The sequence below is a fragment of the Triturus cristatus genome, chromosome 1_2 (genome assembly GCF_964204655.1).
Source record: "Triturus cristatus chromosome 1_2, aTriCri1.1, whole genome shotgun sequence".
Lineage (NCBI taxonomy): Eukaryota > Metazoa > Chordata > Amphibia > Caudata > Salamandridae > Triturus > Triturus cristatus.
Genome location: NC_140580.1, coordinates 649445704 through 649459984, shown reverse-complemented (window position 1 = coordinate 649459984; position 14281 = coordinate 649445704). Strand labels below are relative to the sequence as shown.

The following is a 14281-nucleotide window of genomic DNA, read 5'->3' as shown; positions in this document are numbered from 1 at the left end:
ATGGTGCTTTCTAGTTTTAAATCCTACTCTGCGGATAAACTGACAAGTAGGAGGAGATTAAGAAAAGGGGGAGGAGCTATGGAGTTGCAGGACGGATACCTATTCAAATAAGGTAAATTGCTTTGTATGTTTAGCCAGACACCAACCTTTGGATGAAGATCTAAGCAGATGAAAGCAGTAGATGTCACACAGAGAGGCAAGGTAGGTTCTGAGACGTTTGAAGCTTCCTCTTGGCTATAGACTCTAGTGCTTTTAAACAGAAAGCCTTAACAGATTTCGCATCTTCTTACCCAGCCAACATTCTTCTTAATGTAATTCCATTTAAATCCATTCACACACAGAGCTAAACCCTTATGCCATCAGCACTCACTTTGTTTTTCAGGCTAACCAAACAATCCCACCAACTGAATTTCCAGCACTACCTCTTTATCATCAGTGAGCTTGGCCAGCAAATAGACCAGGGGGTCAAGGTTCCGGGTATTCTTCGATTTCAGTTCCTCATATTTTTTCAGAAAATCTTCTGGGGTCTGGGAAAATTCTGCTATTTTAACCTGTAGACAACACGAAAACAAACAGAAGAACAAATTATGGAACAGCTTTTAAGAATAACATGATAAGAACATGTGGGACTTGGCACAGCTTCAAATAAGTGATTATGATCTTTTGGCTTATTTATTTTGATAAAGATATATTCCTACCCTCTGACAGGGTTTCACTGAGAAACATTGGAGCATGACATACAAAAATAATCACACGTGTAAGTAACAAACTATCAATAATGGTAGTTTAACAGGAGGGTGCCAAGTACCTGTACATTTTTTAGGTTTCACATCTTGACGAAGCTCAAAATCTGCTCCACCATCACACAAGCTGGATTTTGTACTGGTTGTAGTACTGAAAGGGTAGTAACAGTGGCCTTGGATGAGTTTTGTTGCTGCACCTACCAAGGTATCCCAGTTATCATGATCCTATTGGCTTTTTGGGCAGCATATGATGCTGCTGGCCACTGGTTCCTAATAAAGTGGTTGGAAGAGACAGGATGTTAACATGTGGAATTCCACAGGGGTCTATTCTGTCTTCATTACGTTTCAAATTATACATAATCCCTTTAGCTGTACTGATCTCTTCATATGGGTTATCAATCCTAATGGATCTTAAGACCTCAGTGGACAAACGCAATGACTGCCTCCAAAGAGTTACGGCATGAATGTCCTAAGAATCAGATTATGCTTTATGTGAGCAAAAGAAAATCTTTGCCCCATACAAAAAGTAACCAGTGTTGGATATTCATTTTTGGCTGGACTCATTGGAAGTAAAACCTACCCCGGTTTTAAAAGTGGAAAACCTAGGGTTTCAGTTTGATAAGTAACTCACTATGAGGAGCAAGTAAACAGAGGTGAGAAGCTGTATACCTGAATGCTTTCATATCAGCAAGGTTGTACTATTGCAATCCCATTGATTTATCTTGGCCTTCCTGTCAAAATTCTACAGCAACTAGAGCTCCTACAAAACGCAGCTGCAAGGCTAACATTCAACTTGAAAAGTTTGATTCTATCTCACCTGTGTTAGTCAAGCTGCGCTGGTTGCCGTTTAGGCTGAAAAATTGCTTTGAAGCACTCTCCTTAGTTAATAAAGGTTTTTATACCAGGAATCAGAACCCCTTGTGAAGGAAGCTTGTGTTGTATAAACCGAAAGTCACCTTAGATCATAACAAGCATTTTTTACCCGAGTACCTAGACTCCTTTGTTCCACTCTAAAAAGAAAATAGTTCAGAGTTCTCAGCTTTAGAAATAGCCTACCTAGAAATCTACATCTACTAGTGTTGTATTCTCTGACATTTTTCAAAAAACATCTTAAGAGGTGGCTTTTCCCAGCAGCTTAACAGCTGTATCACTCTCTGTTCGTCTTATCAAATCAGCATTCTAAGAAGCTGCCGATTCGCCTTTATACCGTCGGGTGATTGCCACGCTACATAAATCCAAAAAACACAACTACTTTCATTTTTCCTGTTGCTGTACATAATATTCATATATATATTCAGATGGATAATGAATGCGTTCATTCGTATTTTCCCAAAGAGGCAAAGGGGTTGGGGAAGTCAACTTTCTGTTGCATGCAGAGTACCCAGTATCCATGATAGTGGGGAACACCCACACTTTCTCCTTAACAGTGTGTTCTTGTTCCTGGCGCAACAAGGATTGCAGAAATAAACTTTAGAGAGACAATGAAGAGAGTTGCCTGGGAGTAAACCAAGGTTGGGAGATATACTGAAGATGATAATAGAGGGGACAGGCCTCAGAAACAAGCAAAGAGCACATCTGGAAAAGAGGACATCAGATGGGCATACGTACGGACAAGAGAAGAAAGCCCAACTCAGGAAGTTTAGATTGAAAACCAGCACAAGGAGGAAAGGCCACAGCAGGGGGACACAACAAAAGAACACTGCAGCTTAGGAGAAGAAGCTACTTTAATGCAGAAGACAAGTGCACCCCTGGATAAAACAAGAGGGGCAGACAACCTATGACAACTGTAGCACAAAACCTACAACAAAAGAGTACAGGTCAGGCCAGGAAAAGACCAAATAACAGTGTGTGCGTGTTAGAAGAAACCAAATGTGCAACCAAGCGGAAGAGCAGAGATGAGCAAAACTCCGGGAAAGACTGGAGAAAAACATAAAAGAATAAAAAGCCAGGAGAGGAATAAAGCTAAGGAGAAAAACAAAAGCCCACAGCCTGGGAAAATATTGCCAGAGACATAAACTAGAGCAATAAATAGGAAAAAAAGAAATAGTGCTGCACAGAAAAAAAACGAAAGTGCATAGCCAAAGGTAAGAAAAGCATAGTGAAATCATGGAAGGGGGCGTTCCAGGATAATAAGAGAATAGAACACGGAAGAAGGGACGCAGCAGAGGAAAACAATACAGCACAGCACAGAAAAATGAGTAAGAGCACAGAAGGAAAGATGCCAGTAGTACATGCAAACAGAAGAATATAGTGACTACACAGCACAAAGAAAGAGAACAGGCCAGAGGAGATCAGAAAAACACTGGGTAGGGGAACTGCAAAGTGAAGCACAGAAAGACAGACACATGATGCTCACCTTAGCTGTGTGTGTGGAGACAGACGTCGTGATGTAAGGAGTGCGATTCTTCTGTAGAAGTTCGATGTAAATCTCCGCTCCATCCCCTCCATGAACACGCAGCAAGCTGATTAGCTCATTTACATCATGATGGATGCGGAACTCGCTCATTCTTGTGTCCTCAAATGGGGAAAATAAATACCATTCAGAATGCGGCAGAGAGCACTACATGGCGGCTTTATCTAGACAATATTGTATTGTATTGTAATTGCATTTATATAGCGCTTACTACCCCTGACGAGGCGTTAAAGCGCTTTTTCGATGAGTAGCATGCTACTCTGGAACTCCCTAAAGGATTCGTGTTGAATTAGTATAGTGAAATATGAAAGTAATTTGAGTGGTGGATGGGTAAATCAGTTATTTGGATTCAGAATGATATGGGACGGATAGAAGAGGGAAAAAGGTTTGCATTTATATAGCGCTTGTTACCCCTGATGGGTGTTGAAGTGCTTTTATGGCGAGTACCACGCTACTATGGAACCCATAAGGATTAGTGATCAATTAATATAGTGAAATATGAAAGTAATTTGAGTAGTGGATATTAATCAGTTATCTGGATTGAGAAGGATAGCGGAGGGAAAAAAGGTTTACATTTATATAGCGCTTGTTACCCCCGATGGGGTGATGAGGCGCTTTTTTGGCAAGTAGCACGCTACTCCGGAACCCATAAGGATTAGTGGTGAATTAGTATAGTGAAATATGAAAGTAATTTGAGTGGTGGATATTAATCAGTTATTAGGATTGAGAAGGATAGCGGAGGGATGGAAGAGGGAAAAAAGGTTTGCATTTATATAGCGCTTGTTACCCCTAATGGGGTGTTGAAGCACTTTTTTCGGCGAGTAGCTTGCTACTCCGAAACCCATAAAGGATTAGTGGTGAATTAGTATAGTGAAGTATGAAAGTAATTTGGAGTGGCGGATATTATTCAGTTATTTGGATTGAGAAGGATAGGGGAGGGATAGAAGAGGGAAAAAAGATTTACAAATATATAACGCTTTTTACCCCCGATGAGGTGTTGAAGCGCTTTTTTGGCAAGTAGCACGCTATTCCAGAACCCATTAAAGGATAAGTGTTGAATTAGTATAGTGAAATATGAAAGTAATTTGGAGTGGTGGATATTATTCAGTTATTTGGATTGAGAAGGATAGCAGAGGGATAGAAGAGGGACAAAGGTTTGCATATATGTTTGCTATACTTAGCTCTGATAAAAAGTGTCTGTCACACATAAAAACATGCAAATGTCACAATACGTATATGGCAAACCTAGTAATGTCACGCATGAGCAAACTGAAAACTTGGAAGCCCTGTAGGAGTAGAGGTGGGCGAGCTATTTGAAAGCTCGAGCCTTTTCTGTGAGTGAGGAACCTTTAACCATTGCTGCTTGTGCTGTTTCTGTTCTGCAACAGAAAAGGTCTGCTGCTTGTGCTGCACATGTCCTCTTTTACTATACAAAACCATAAAAATGATTGACATTGTCATGTATGCGTCATTTCACCCTCTTTTTCTTTTATCCATATATGTCAACCGGACAAAATACTGCTAACATTCATGAAAGTTTGACTTACCTCTCGCCTCTCTCGGCGTATTCATAAAATTCCGTTTACAGCCCTGCTAACCTTGGGTACGTGAATGACTTCAACTGACTTCAGTAAGTGAAGGAAGTATGGGACAATCGGAAAACTTGTTTACACTGACTGTCAGAGTAGCAAACGCTATTAGGAGGGTCTGGAGAGCTGTCCCATCACGCATATCCAGAGATTGGTTAAAAATGACCCGCCCCGGAATAGCAACGGTGACTCCAGGGCAAATTCCTTTCAGTCATCTGCACAGAGCCCGCCCCTTTGCCCCGGAAGTGATGGTCCAGTTGCCCACGAGCCGTCCGTCATTCTAGGCTTGGATTGCACTGCACACAGTGTTATCTCCAGCACGCTATTAGTAAGGGGTCTCTCGGCCATTAGTATTAATAGTACCAGGGAGAATTAAAACCTGGCAGAGGAAGGCATCTCGGATGCTGGAGAAAGACGTGTGTGTTTAGCCTCAAATCGTCAGGGTTCAACTTTGAACCGCCAGTCCCTTAACAGCCCGAAGACAGCACACCCAAAGTCAGGTCAGTGGTGGTTAGCATCTCTTAACTTCAAGGTGGCTGATGGTTCTCGCAGCTGCTGGTGGTAGTCAGCGGACGTCTGGGAAGAGGCATGAAGATGCACGTCGTTCTTAAGGTGTTGAGGGGGCATTAGGGCACTTAACTCCACACTGTTCGTAGCCCTCAGACAAGACTTAATTAGTGTTGTTAGCCTTTGGAACTTGCAACACTGCCCGACCCGCTAGAGGCAATAGTCAATGCTTGGAGTTATGTATGGTTGCTGCAGTAGCTTGCAAGCAGACAGGAATCTCCATGCTGATGCTGCAAAGGCCAGGGTGTCAGACTTAGGACAGGAGGCACAGTAGCCCTCCGTTCACAGTCTTTGAACTGTGTCCGTGATACTAGCTCTCTGCGGCATGTATGACTCGATGCCCAGTATTGTAATTGTCTTTTCAATTTCTGGACCAGGTATTGCTGCAAATTCACATAGGTTTTATATGGCAAGCTAATGTGTTACGTAACGTTATGGGTGATCCAAGGGTAGCCAGTGATATTAAGACCCAAGCTGTCTGCCCGCCAGACTAGCCAAAAAGTACCAACGATTCACAACGTCTGGTGCTCAACCGTTTGAGGTTCATCCAACCACACCTGCTCAGTAAAATGAACTCGCACATAGGGCAAAGCGATACCAGGCAAGCCCTTAGTTGCCCAGACCTACAGCTCCCTAGCTGGGCAGCACCTGCAGCTTGTTGTGCACTTGTGCAGGGCACTTCACAATAGTGTTAAAAGCGTGTCTCCTAAATCGCCCTACTTGGAAAAGGGGCGTGCAGTACATTATTATTACTTTCTCTGTGTCTTTGGACACGCCTAACTGCTGCTTCTCGCATTGTTCTAGTAAATAATGTCTTTTGTTTTCCAGGCAGTATTAACGTTAACCTATTAGCAGTGAGATGCTGGCATGTGCATCTGAATGGCAACCTCTGCCTTCTCACCCACTAGGCTGTTGAACCATGATCCCCTACGAGAAAAAAGGCAGAAAAACAGCAACTACATTTTATTTTGCTTTTCACAACTATGCGCTTTGGCATCGAGACAAAGGATATAATCATCTGCCTTTTATTTTTTCAATCAATAGCAGTTTGCATTGTGGAGCTTGTAGTTTTGATTTAAACAGTTTCATCATGGGCTCAAAACCCAAGAAGGCAAAGTGTTTTTGGCTAAAATCAGGGCCACTGGCATTATGAGATTCTGATGCATTTTTGGGATGGTTACTGATTTACTGCATAATCCGTCATATGATGAATATCAGCAGATGTTAACAAAAAACAAATTGTTTCTAGTTCAAACGGATCAAAATGTACTAAAAACACTACAAGATGTTTTCCTGTGTACTGGAAGGCACTTCGCAAAGGTTAACTGGTCAGCTTGCACATTTCTATTGCTCTATTTGGATGTTAAATTGGTACCAATAAAGTAAAATCTTTTCCTAGACAGTGTTTCTGTATGTAAAAATGACAAAATAATGAAGTAATATTATCAGAAAATGTGCTGCGTTATTCTACTTAATTTGCCTCTTCTTGCCACATAATTTAGTCATCCCTGCTGGATTATTTGTTCCTTCTCTACTGCTTAATTCCAATCGACCAGGCTAAAATGCCAGAATTAGATGAAGGTGTTATACATGACATGGAGCCACTTATCATCTATGGTTTAAAATTAACAAAGTCATCTACTTCTTGTTTCATACTTAAAGCGAAATGTAAATTCTGCTCACATATTTTGTAAGGGTTCACTCTCTTACATCATTCATTGACAATGTCAAGCACTTTTTCTTTTGTGTAGTGTAAAAATGTTATACCTAGCTTCATAACACAATAAAGGTATACCATGGACACCAGCAGCGCAACCTTCCCTAATGCAAACAAGTTTAGGACAGGTTGCAGGAGCAGAAGGAACATCACACGATTCTCACACATACAGGGCAGGTACATCATGGGTAACTAACACACTAAGAGTGAGTGTTAAGTATTCAAGAACTGTTGTATAATTGCCATAAAACAACATAACCATACAAGAAGTACAAAAATCCTGAAGAAACAGCCAACCTCTTATGGAATTAGCATACATTCATGTACTCGTATAGGACGATGAACACTCACAGAGTATTTCATTAGTGGGTTCCATACAGGGAAGCATTCATAAGTACTACTGTTCATGAGAATGTCCAGAAATTGGCAGGTACTGGCAGAAAGTCACAGACACTATGTCTGGGGTGGCAGGAGTGACGGTTCCAATGGAAGCAACATGGCTTCTATTGATAATTGAAGGGGACTCTGAGTGGCCCAGGCATGTAGGAATATGGTTGGCACTTGGAGCTGGGATAGACAAAAGGAACATTGCCAGGGGGTGGGGGGCATCTTCGCCTCCGTCATTGGAAGAGTCGGAACAGGATCTTGACTGGTGCCAGTGGGCTGAAGAAACAGTGTACAAGAGAAGGGGAGGTATTACAAAATGGGAGAAAGTATGGGCGCCATGGCGGGGACACAGTGACGCTGGTGGGAATGTGATATGCAGCAGCCGGACTGGGGTGGGGCTGTGGATGGAAGGGAGTACACGGGCTAAGACACTTCTTGAACAAATATGTCATGGTATGAAAGTATACCCGGTGAGCCATTAATGACTTACAGTCTCCTATCATGTAAATACTATTGCTGTAATGTCTAAACCTCACCATGTACAATCGCAAGTGATTCATGTAAATTATGGTCTTTTGAGCAATGTTAATAAAAGGAGTTTAAAAAAAAAAAGTGTACTACTGTTCGCTGGTTGTACGATTTCCTAGCCATAGATTCCCTAGCTTGGGTGTGGTCATGCCACTTATGCTGATATTTATGTTCTGCCTTTGTTAATCTGTTTGACATATATTAAAATTGTATGTGGGTGACCTAGAATCTTTTCACTGGTGTTTCCCTAACACAAGATTATAAACAGTGTGGCTGAGCAGTTCATAAGGGAGCACCAGAGTGCTTCAGCCAATACGAGGCGGTTTACCCACCCACACAAGCCGTGTAAGCAATCTCTGCAGATTCGCAAAAAATAAGTTATTGAGGGGTATCGTAATGTTATGAAAAAGATACAAAAAATGGGGGAGCACTACCATTTTTAGGTCTCGCGCCTAGCGTTGCAGTGCGCAGCGCGAGACATTTTGTAGGGGGTTTCAGAAACTGACCTAGGAATCGCACACGCCCAAGTGTGTGCTTTTCCTTTTGGGGCACGCTATTGGCCTTTGCGTGCATACAATAGGCCAAAGGCGGGCGGATTGCTCCGCCCATGGCCTATTGGTGTCTGTTACGCGCAGCAGCAGCATATGTTTCCAATTATCTTGACCAGACACGGGCGCGATAATTGAAACCATATGGTCTGCGGTGGCGCGCGCGCCACTCGCGGACTTCTTTGCTTGTTATTCTTCTCTTTGAAATCTCTCAATACGCATATCTATGATAGTTGGTGAGAAAGTTTACTGTACTTGTCCACGCCCGGAGGTCACCTGTTTCTCTCTTCTCACGCCCTATGTATGTAGCCAGGGAATGACAAGAGGCGGAGATTAGCACCTCAGAGTTTTATCAACTTGAAAAAGTGGAATTTTTCATGAGTTCTCCAGAACGATGAATCCCACACAAAAATAGTCCTATTCCCCCTGCAGTACCAAAACGTCTTCAAAACATTCAAAGCAAGCACCAATGAGGGACACGTTTGCCATAAGGGTGAGCTCAGAGGAGGTGTTCACTCACCAGCACCTGGGCACACCACGCTCCTTTCCCGGGGCTGCAGTTTCACTGTCACGCTCGAATTTTGGTTGGAACATAAAGGTATTTCTTAAACAAGCTATCTGGAAGCTCCATTTACTCAGAATAAAATTTGCCTAATTGAAAAAATACAAGTTTGACTCTTTCGAATGTTTGCTGTGGGAATGTGCTAGACTGTGCACGTGCACTACAGTTAAAGGGGTGCATTCAAGGATGCTTATTTTCAACTTAATTTACTAATCGTTTCTTGTTCTTGACTGATCCTGTGCTATTTATTATCTGTATGCTATAGCATATTTTTCTTGATCCTTTCATTCAAAAATAAATTCTTCTTATAGCATTTTTCAAAAACGAGTGAGAGGAGATGTGGCTTAAGGGCCAGAGCTGTTGGCTTTGGAACTGGGGAGGCAGGTTCGAGTCCCAGCTTCGGCTCAATATTCTGTGATTTGGGGCAGATTATGTAATATACCAGTGCCTCAAAAGAACAAGCATTTGCAATGCAATAGGTCTCGCATTTACGCGAGTTTGAGCTATTGACATTGCAAATGACAATACCTTTTATTTTTATTTTTGTTTTTGCTTTTTAAACATAAATAAAAGGCATTGTCATTTATAATGCCAGCAGCTTAAACTCGCGTAAATGCGAGACCTATTGCATTGGAAATGCTTGTTATTATAATGGCGATGTGTCCCGCAATGGATAGTGGGAGGCGGATCCAGCGTTCCACTTGCGAAGTTAACCTGTCTACTGCCAGGCCATAGTTCAGGCGTATGGCCTTTTCTTTAACTCAGTGTCTATGAATGCTTAAGTAGCGAACTGAACTTTCACACCGTTTCAGTGGGAAGTTGCAATGCACCCAAGTAGTCGCATCAGTTAGTGACCTACTTGTGGGACACCCCCGCGCCGCACGGCCACCAGCTGCTGCGTGTGCCCCTTCCGCTTGTGCCTCGCTGCCCGGCTGCTGCCGCTTGACCACGCCCCCTCCCTCGAGCCCGAGGTCCGTGGTTGCTCCACATCCCCACCCTCCGCCGAACACCTGCACTTCCAGATCCACACCGACCCGAAGACCACCCTCAGAGGCACCCTGATCTACCGACCTCCGGGACCACGCACTCAATTCAGCGAGGACATCGCCGACTTCGTCAGCCCGCACGCCCTCCCCTCCGCCGACTACATCCTCCTGGGGGACTTCAACTTCCACCTGGAGAACAACAACGACTGCAACACCAGCACCCTGCTCGACAACCTCGCCAACCTTGGACTCAAGCAGCTGGTGTCCACCCCCACCCACCTCGCCGGACACACACTCGACGCCATCTTCTCATCCAGCAAAGACATCGCCTTCAGCCACGCCACAGAACTCCACTGGACGGATCACAGATACATCCACTTCACCTTCAGAAGAACGACGATCCACCACCACCAGCAACAGGCTGCCCGAAGAAGCTGGAACAAGATCACAGCCGACCAGCTCGCCGCCTCCCTGAGCCAGCACCCTCCGGCCAGCTCAGCGAACCCCAGCCAGGCCGCCGACAACCTCACGAAGTGGATCAGCGACTGCGCGGACGAACTCTACTACCGTTTCCAGCCAAAGTCATGGAGAAAACCGTCAACAAACAGCTGGCCGCCTTCCTCGAGACGAATGGATCCCTCGACCCATCACAGTCTGGATTCCGGGCCAACCACAGCACCGAGACCGCCCTCATCGCCGCCACTGACGACATCTGAGCCCTGATGGACAACGGGGAAACAGCGGCCCTCATCCTCCTAGACCTCTCCGCGGCTTTCGACACGGTCTGCCACCGCACCCTAGTACAGCGCCTCAGCAACGTCGGAATCCAGGAGAAGGCGCTGGAATGGATCGTCTCCTTTCTCAACGGAAGAACACAAAGAGTCCGCCTACCACCGTACAAGTCAGAGGCCACCGAAGTCATCTGCGGCGTCCCTCAGGGATCCTCACTGAGCCCGACTCTCTTCAACGTCTACATGAGCCCTCTCGCGGCCATCGCACGCCAACACAACCTCAACATAATCTCCTACGCCGACGACACCCAGCTGATCCTCTCCCTGACCAACGACGACCCCGCCGCCGCCAGAGCCAACCTGCACAAAGGGATGAGAGAGGTAGCCGAGTGGATGACGACGAGCCGCCTGAAGCTGAACTCAGATAAGACGGAGGTCCTCATCCTGGGCTCCACGCCCTCCGCCTGGGACGACTCCTGGTGGCCCCCCGCCCTGGGCACCGCACCCAAACCGACAGACCACGCACGCAACCTGGGTTTCATCCTGGACTCCTCCCTCTCCATGACCAGGCAAGTCAACGCCGTCTCCTCATCGTGCTTCAACATCCTGCGCATGCTTCGGAAGATCTTCTGGTGGATCCCCACGGAGACCAGGAAGACCGTCACCCAGGCCCTCGTCACCAGCCGACTGGACTACGGCAACGCACTCTACGCCGGAACCACCGCCAAGATCCAGAAGAGACTCCAGCGCATCCAGAACGCCGCAGCCAGACTCATCCTCGACATCCCACGTCACAGCCACATCTCCGGACACCTAAGAGACCTGCACTGGCTCCCGATCAACAAGAGAATCACCTTCCGCCTCCTTACCCACGCACACAAAGCTCTCCACAACCAAGGCCCGAGCTACCTCAACAACCGAATCAACTTCTACGCTCCCAGACGCCACCTCCGATCCGCCAGCCACGCCCTCGCCACCGTCCCACGCATCCGCAGAACCACTGCTGGAGGAAGGTCCTTCTCCTACCTGGCCGCCAAGACCTGGAACTCCCTCCCGGCCGACCTGCGCCTGACCCAAGACCACCTCTCCTTCAGGAAGAAGCTCAAGACCTGGCTGTTCGAGCAGTAGCGGCACCCCCCCCCCAAGCGCCTCGAGACCCTACGGGTAGGTAGTGCGCTCTATAAATTTCCTTGATTGATTGATTGATTGATTAGTGGAAATAGTTCCGACTTATTCCAATTAATATGGAGGCCAGACAAGAACCCAAATCTGATTAATTCCCAAAGTATCAGAGCTAGTTTGCGCATAGGGTGACGTTCAAATTAGTATTATGTCGTTCGCATATAGGGAGACCAGAAGCAGGCTATGTTTAAACTGCAAACCTCTGCGTAGATGTTTAGCCTGTAGATGGCGCACTAGTGGGTCCATCGTTACTATGAAAAGTAGGGGTGAAAGAGGGAAACCCAGCAGCGTTCCCTGCATGCAGTGGCGTAACGAAAGTTGGAGGGGCACCCCTGCAAGGTACACAGAGGGGCCCCCTCTCCGGATTTAATCCGGAGCTTTCTGGCGTGAGTACAGTGCTGAGGGGTCCCCCTGCAGCTCGGGGGCCCCCCCGCACTGCCGGGGTTGCGGGGGCCTGTGTTACGCCCCTGCCTGCATGATTGGGAAGGTGGCTGATAGCGTACCGTTCACCCTAATCCGAGCTATTGGTAGGGAGTACAGGAGCGCCACCAGGGATGAAAAATTACGTGGGAACCCAATTTTATTAAGTACAGCCTGCAAGAACGGCCATTCCAAGGAATCTGAGGATTTCTCCCCATCCAAGAGGGCGACCATGGCGGGCATGTATGAGAGTACAGAGATTTAGAGACGTCGAGCAATGCGGAACAAAGGCTGACTTGGCCGGGAAAATAATTTGATCTATTAGGAGCGCGAGGCGGGTCGACAGTAGATCAGCTAAGATTTTATTATCAAAGTTTAATAAAGATAGTGGCCAGTAGGAGCTGCAATTTTGCAGATCTTTACCCAGTTTAAGGAGTAGAGTGAGCACTGCCTCCCATAGCCTAGGCAGCAGAACACCACTCTCCAGGGCCTCTGAGTAGAGAGCCAGGAGGGGAGTGAAATGATGAGAAGGCACGGTATCAATTCCAATATATTTAATGGAAAAGGAAGAACAGGCGAGCGCCAGACTACACGATCTCTTCTCCAGGACATCAGCCAACATCTGATGTTCTAGATTGGAAACCGTCTAGAACCCCACAGAGATTCCATGCACGCTCAACCCACACAACATTAAACAATAACCAATGCCTTAAAGGCATACACTACACATCCCCCTCTCTTGGAAACAACAAACAACATACAATCCCACCCCATAAGGAACAGACCTGACAATTAAAAAAAACAAAATAATGCAAAACACGGAAAGAAGAAATCCCAAAAAGAAAACAGAAACCTACCATTATAAGCAATAAACACAAACATGAATACATTCCATAACTCATTACTTGACATATTCCTTTAGCCATGCAGGTAAGACTCTTTTCCTTTTTCCGCAATCCCCACCTGAGTACCCACCTACTGCCACACCTTCCATGCTGGAACTACCAGGACCCACTTCCCCCTTCCTTACAGTGGGAAAAGATTCCGGAAGAACGGAACTCTTCCCACCACCATCAGCACTGACCTGGGATGTCCCATCTTGTTTTGCCACACCTGTATCACTACTCTCTTTACTACCCAAATCAGCCTGAACTTCACTGCAATTAAAATAATCTTCCACCCATTCAAAATCAGGTGTATGCCCAGAATTAAGTGTATCCTCAGAATGCACTTGATCAAAATCTAATGCTACATTTTTCATGTTCCACACCCTTCCATCCTCAAGCCTCACACTATTTCGGAGAACCTCCACTACTTGCTGTGCTGCTTCAAACCTACTCTCACCTTTAGGAACTTTAACCGGCCTTTTAATTTTTACCCAATCACCCACTCTTACTGTTTGCTCCTTTGAACCATGTTGTACGTCATAGTACTCCTTGCTCTTGCCATGAGCTAACACTAGACTATTCTTTACTTCATCTGGTGACCATTGTTCAATCCCACCTTCCATCATCCAGTTGGGACAGAACTTCGATCTAGGTCTCCTACCTCTCATCATAATGAAAGGTGCTAACCCTGTTGTAGGATGTTTAGTCACCCTATATGCCCAAACCGCTCTTTGCATTTCCAACTTCCAATCCAAATGTTTACTCATTGCAAATTGGATTACACCTTTGAGAACACGATTAAATCGTTCCACAGTACCATTCCCACTAGGATTATAAAGCGAAGTTGTTTTATGTTGGATGCCACACTTCTTGAAATATTCCTTCACAGTATTGGAAGTAAATTGTACCCCATTGTCACTTAAAACACACTGGTAAACCTTCCAAAACGAATATTTCATCCAAAAATTCCAAAACTGTGTGTGTGTCCACCTTGTTTACAATCCTGACCATCGGCCACTTA

At 45.5% G+C, this 14281-nt stretch overlaps 2 protein-coding genes across 2 annotated transcripts in view; one reads left to right on the top strand and one right to left on the bottom strand.

Annotated features, from left to right (window-relative positions):
- Nucleotides 1-4964, bottom strand: part of TUBGCP2 (tubulin gamma complex component 2) — a 257023-nt gene extending 252059 nt beyond the window's left edge. Inside the window, exons 1-3 of the mRNA XM_085608073.1 lie at nt 4704-4964; nt 3100-3258; nt 423-551 (exon numbers count right to left, since the gene is read on the bottom strand). Coding sequence (XP_085464199.1) covers nt 423-551; nt 3100-3249 — 279 coding nt within the window. The 5' untranslated portion in view covers nt 3250-3258; nt 4704-4964. The remainder of the gene's footprint in view (nt 1-422; nt 552-3099; nt 3259-4703) is intronic.
- A 28-nt stretch (nt 4965-4992) lies between these two features.
- Nucleotides 4993-14281, top strand: part of ZNF511 (zinc finger protein 511) — a 108459-nt gene continuing 99170 nt past the window's right edge. The window contains exon 1 of the mRNA XM_085608059.1: nt 4993-5245. The gene's annotated coding sequence lies outside the window, so the exon portion shown is untranslated. The remainder of the gene's footprint in view (nt 5246-14281) is intronic.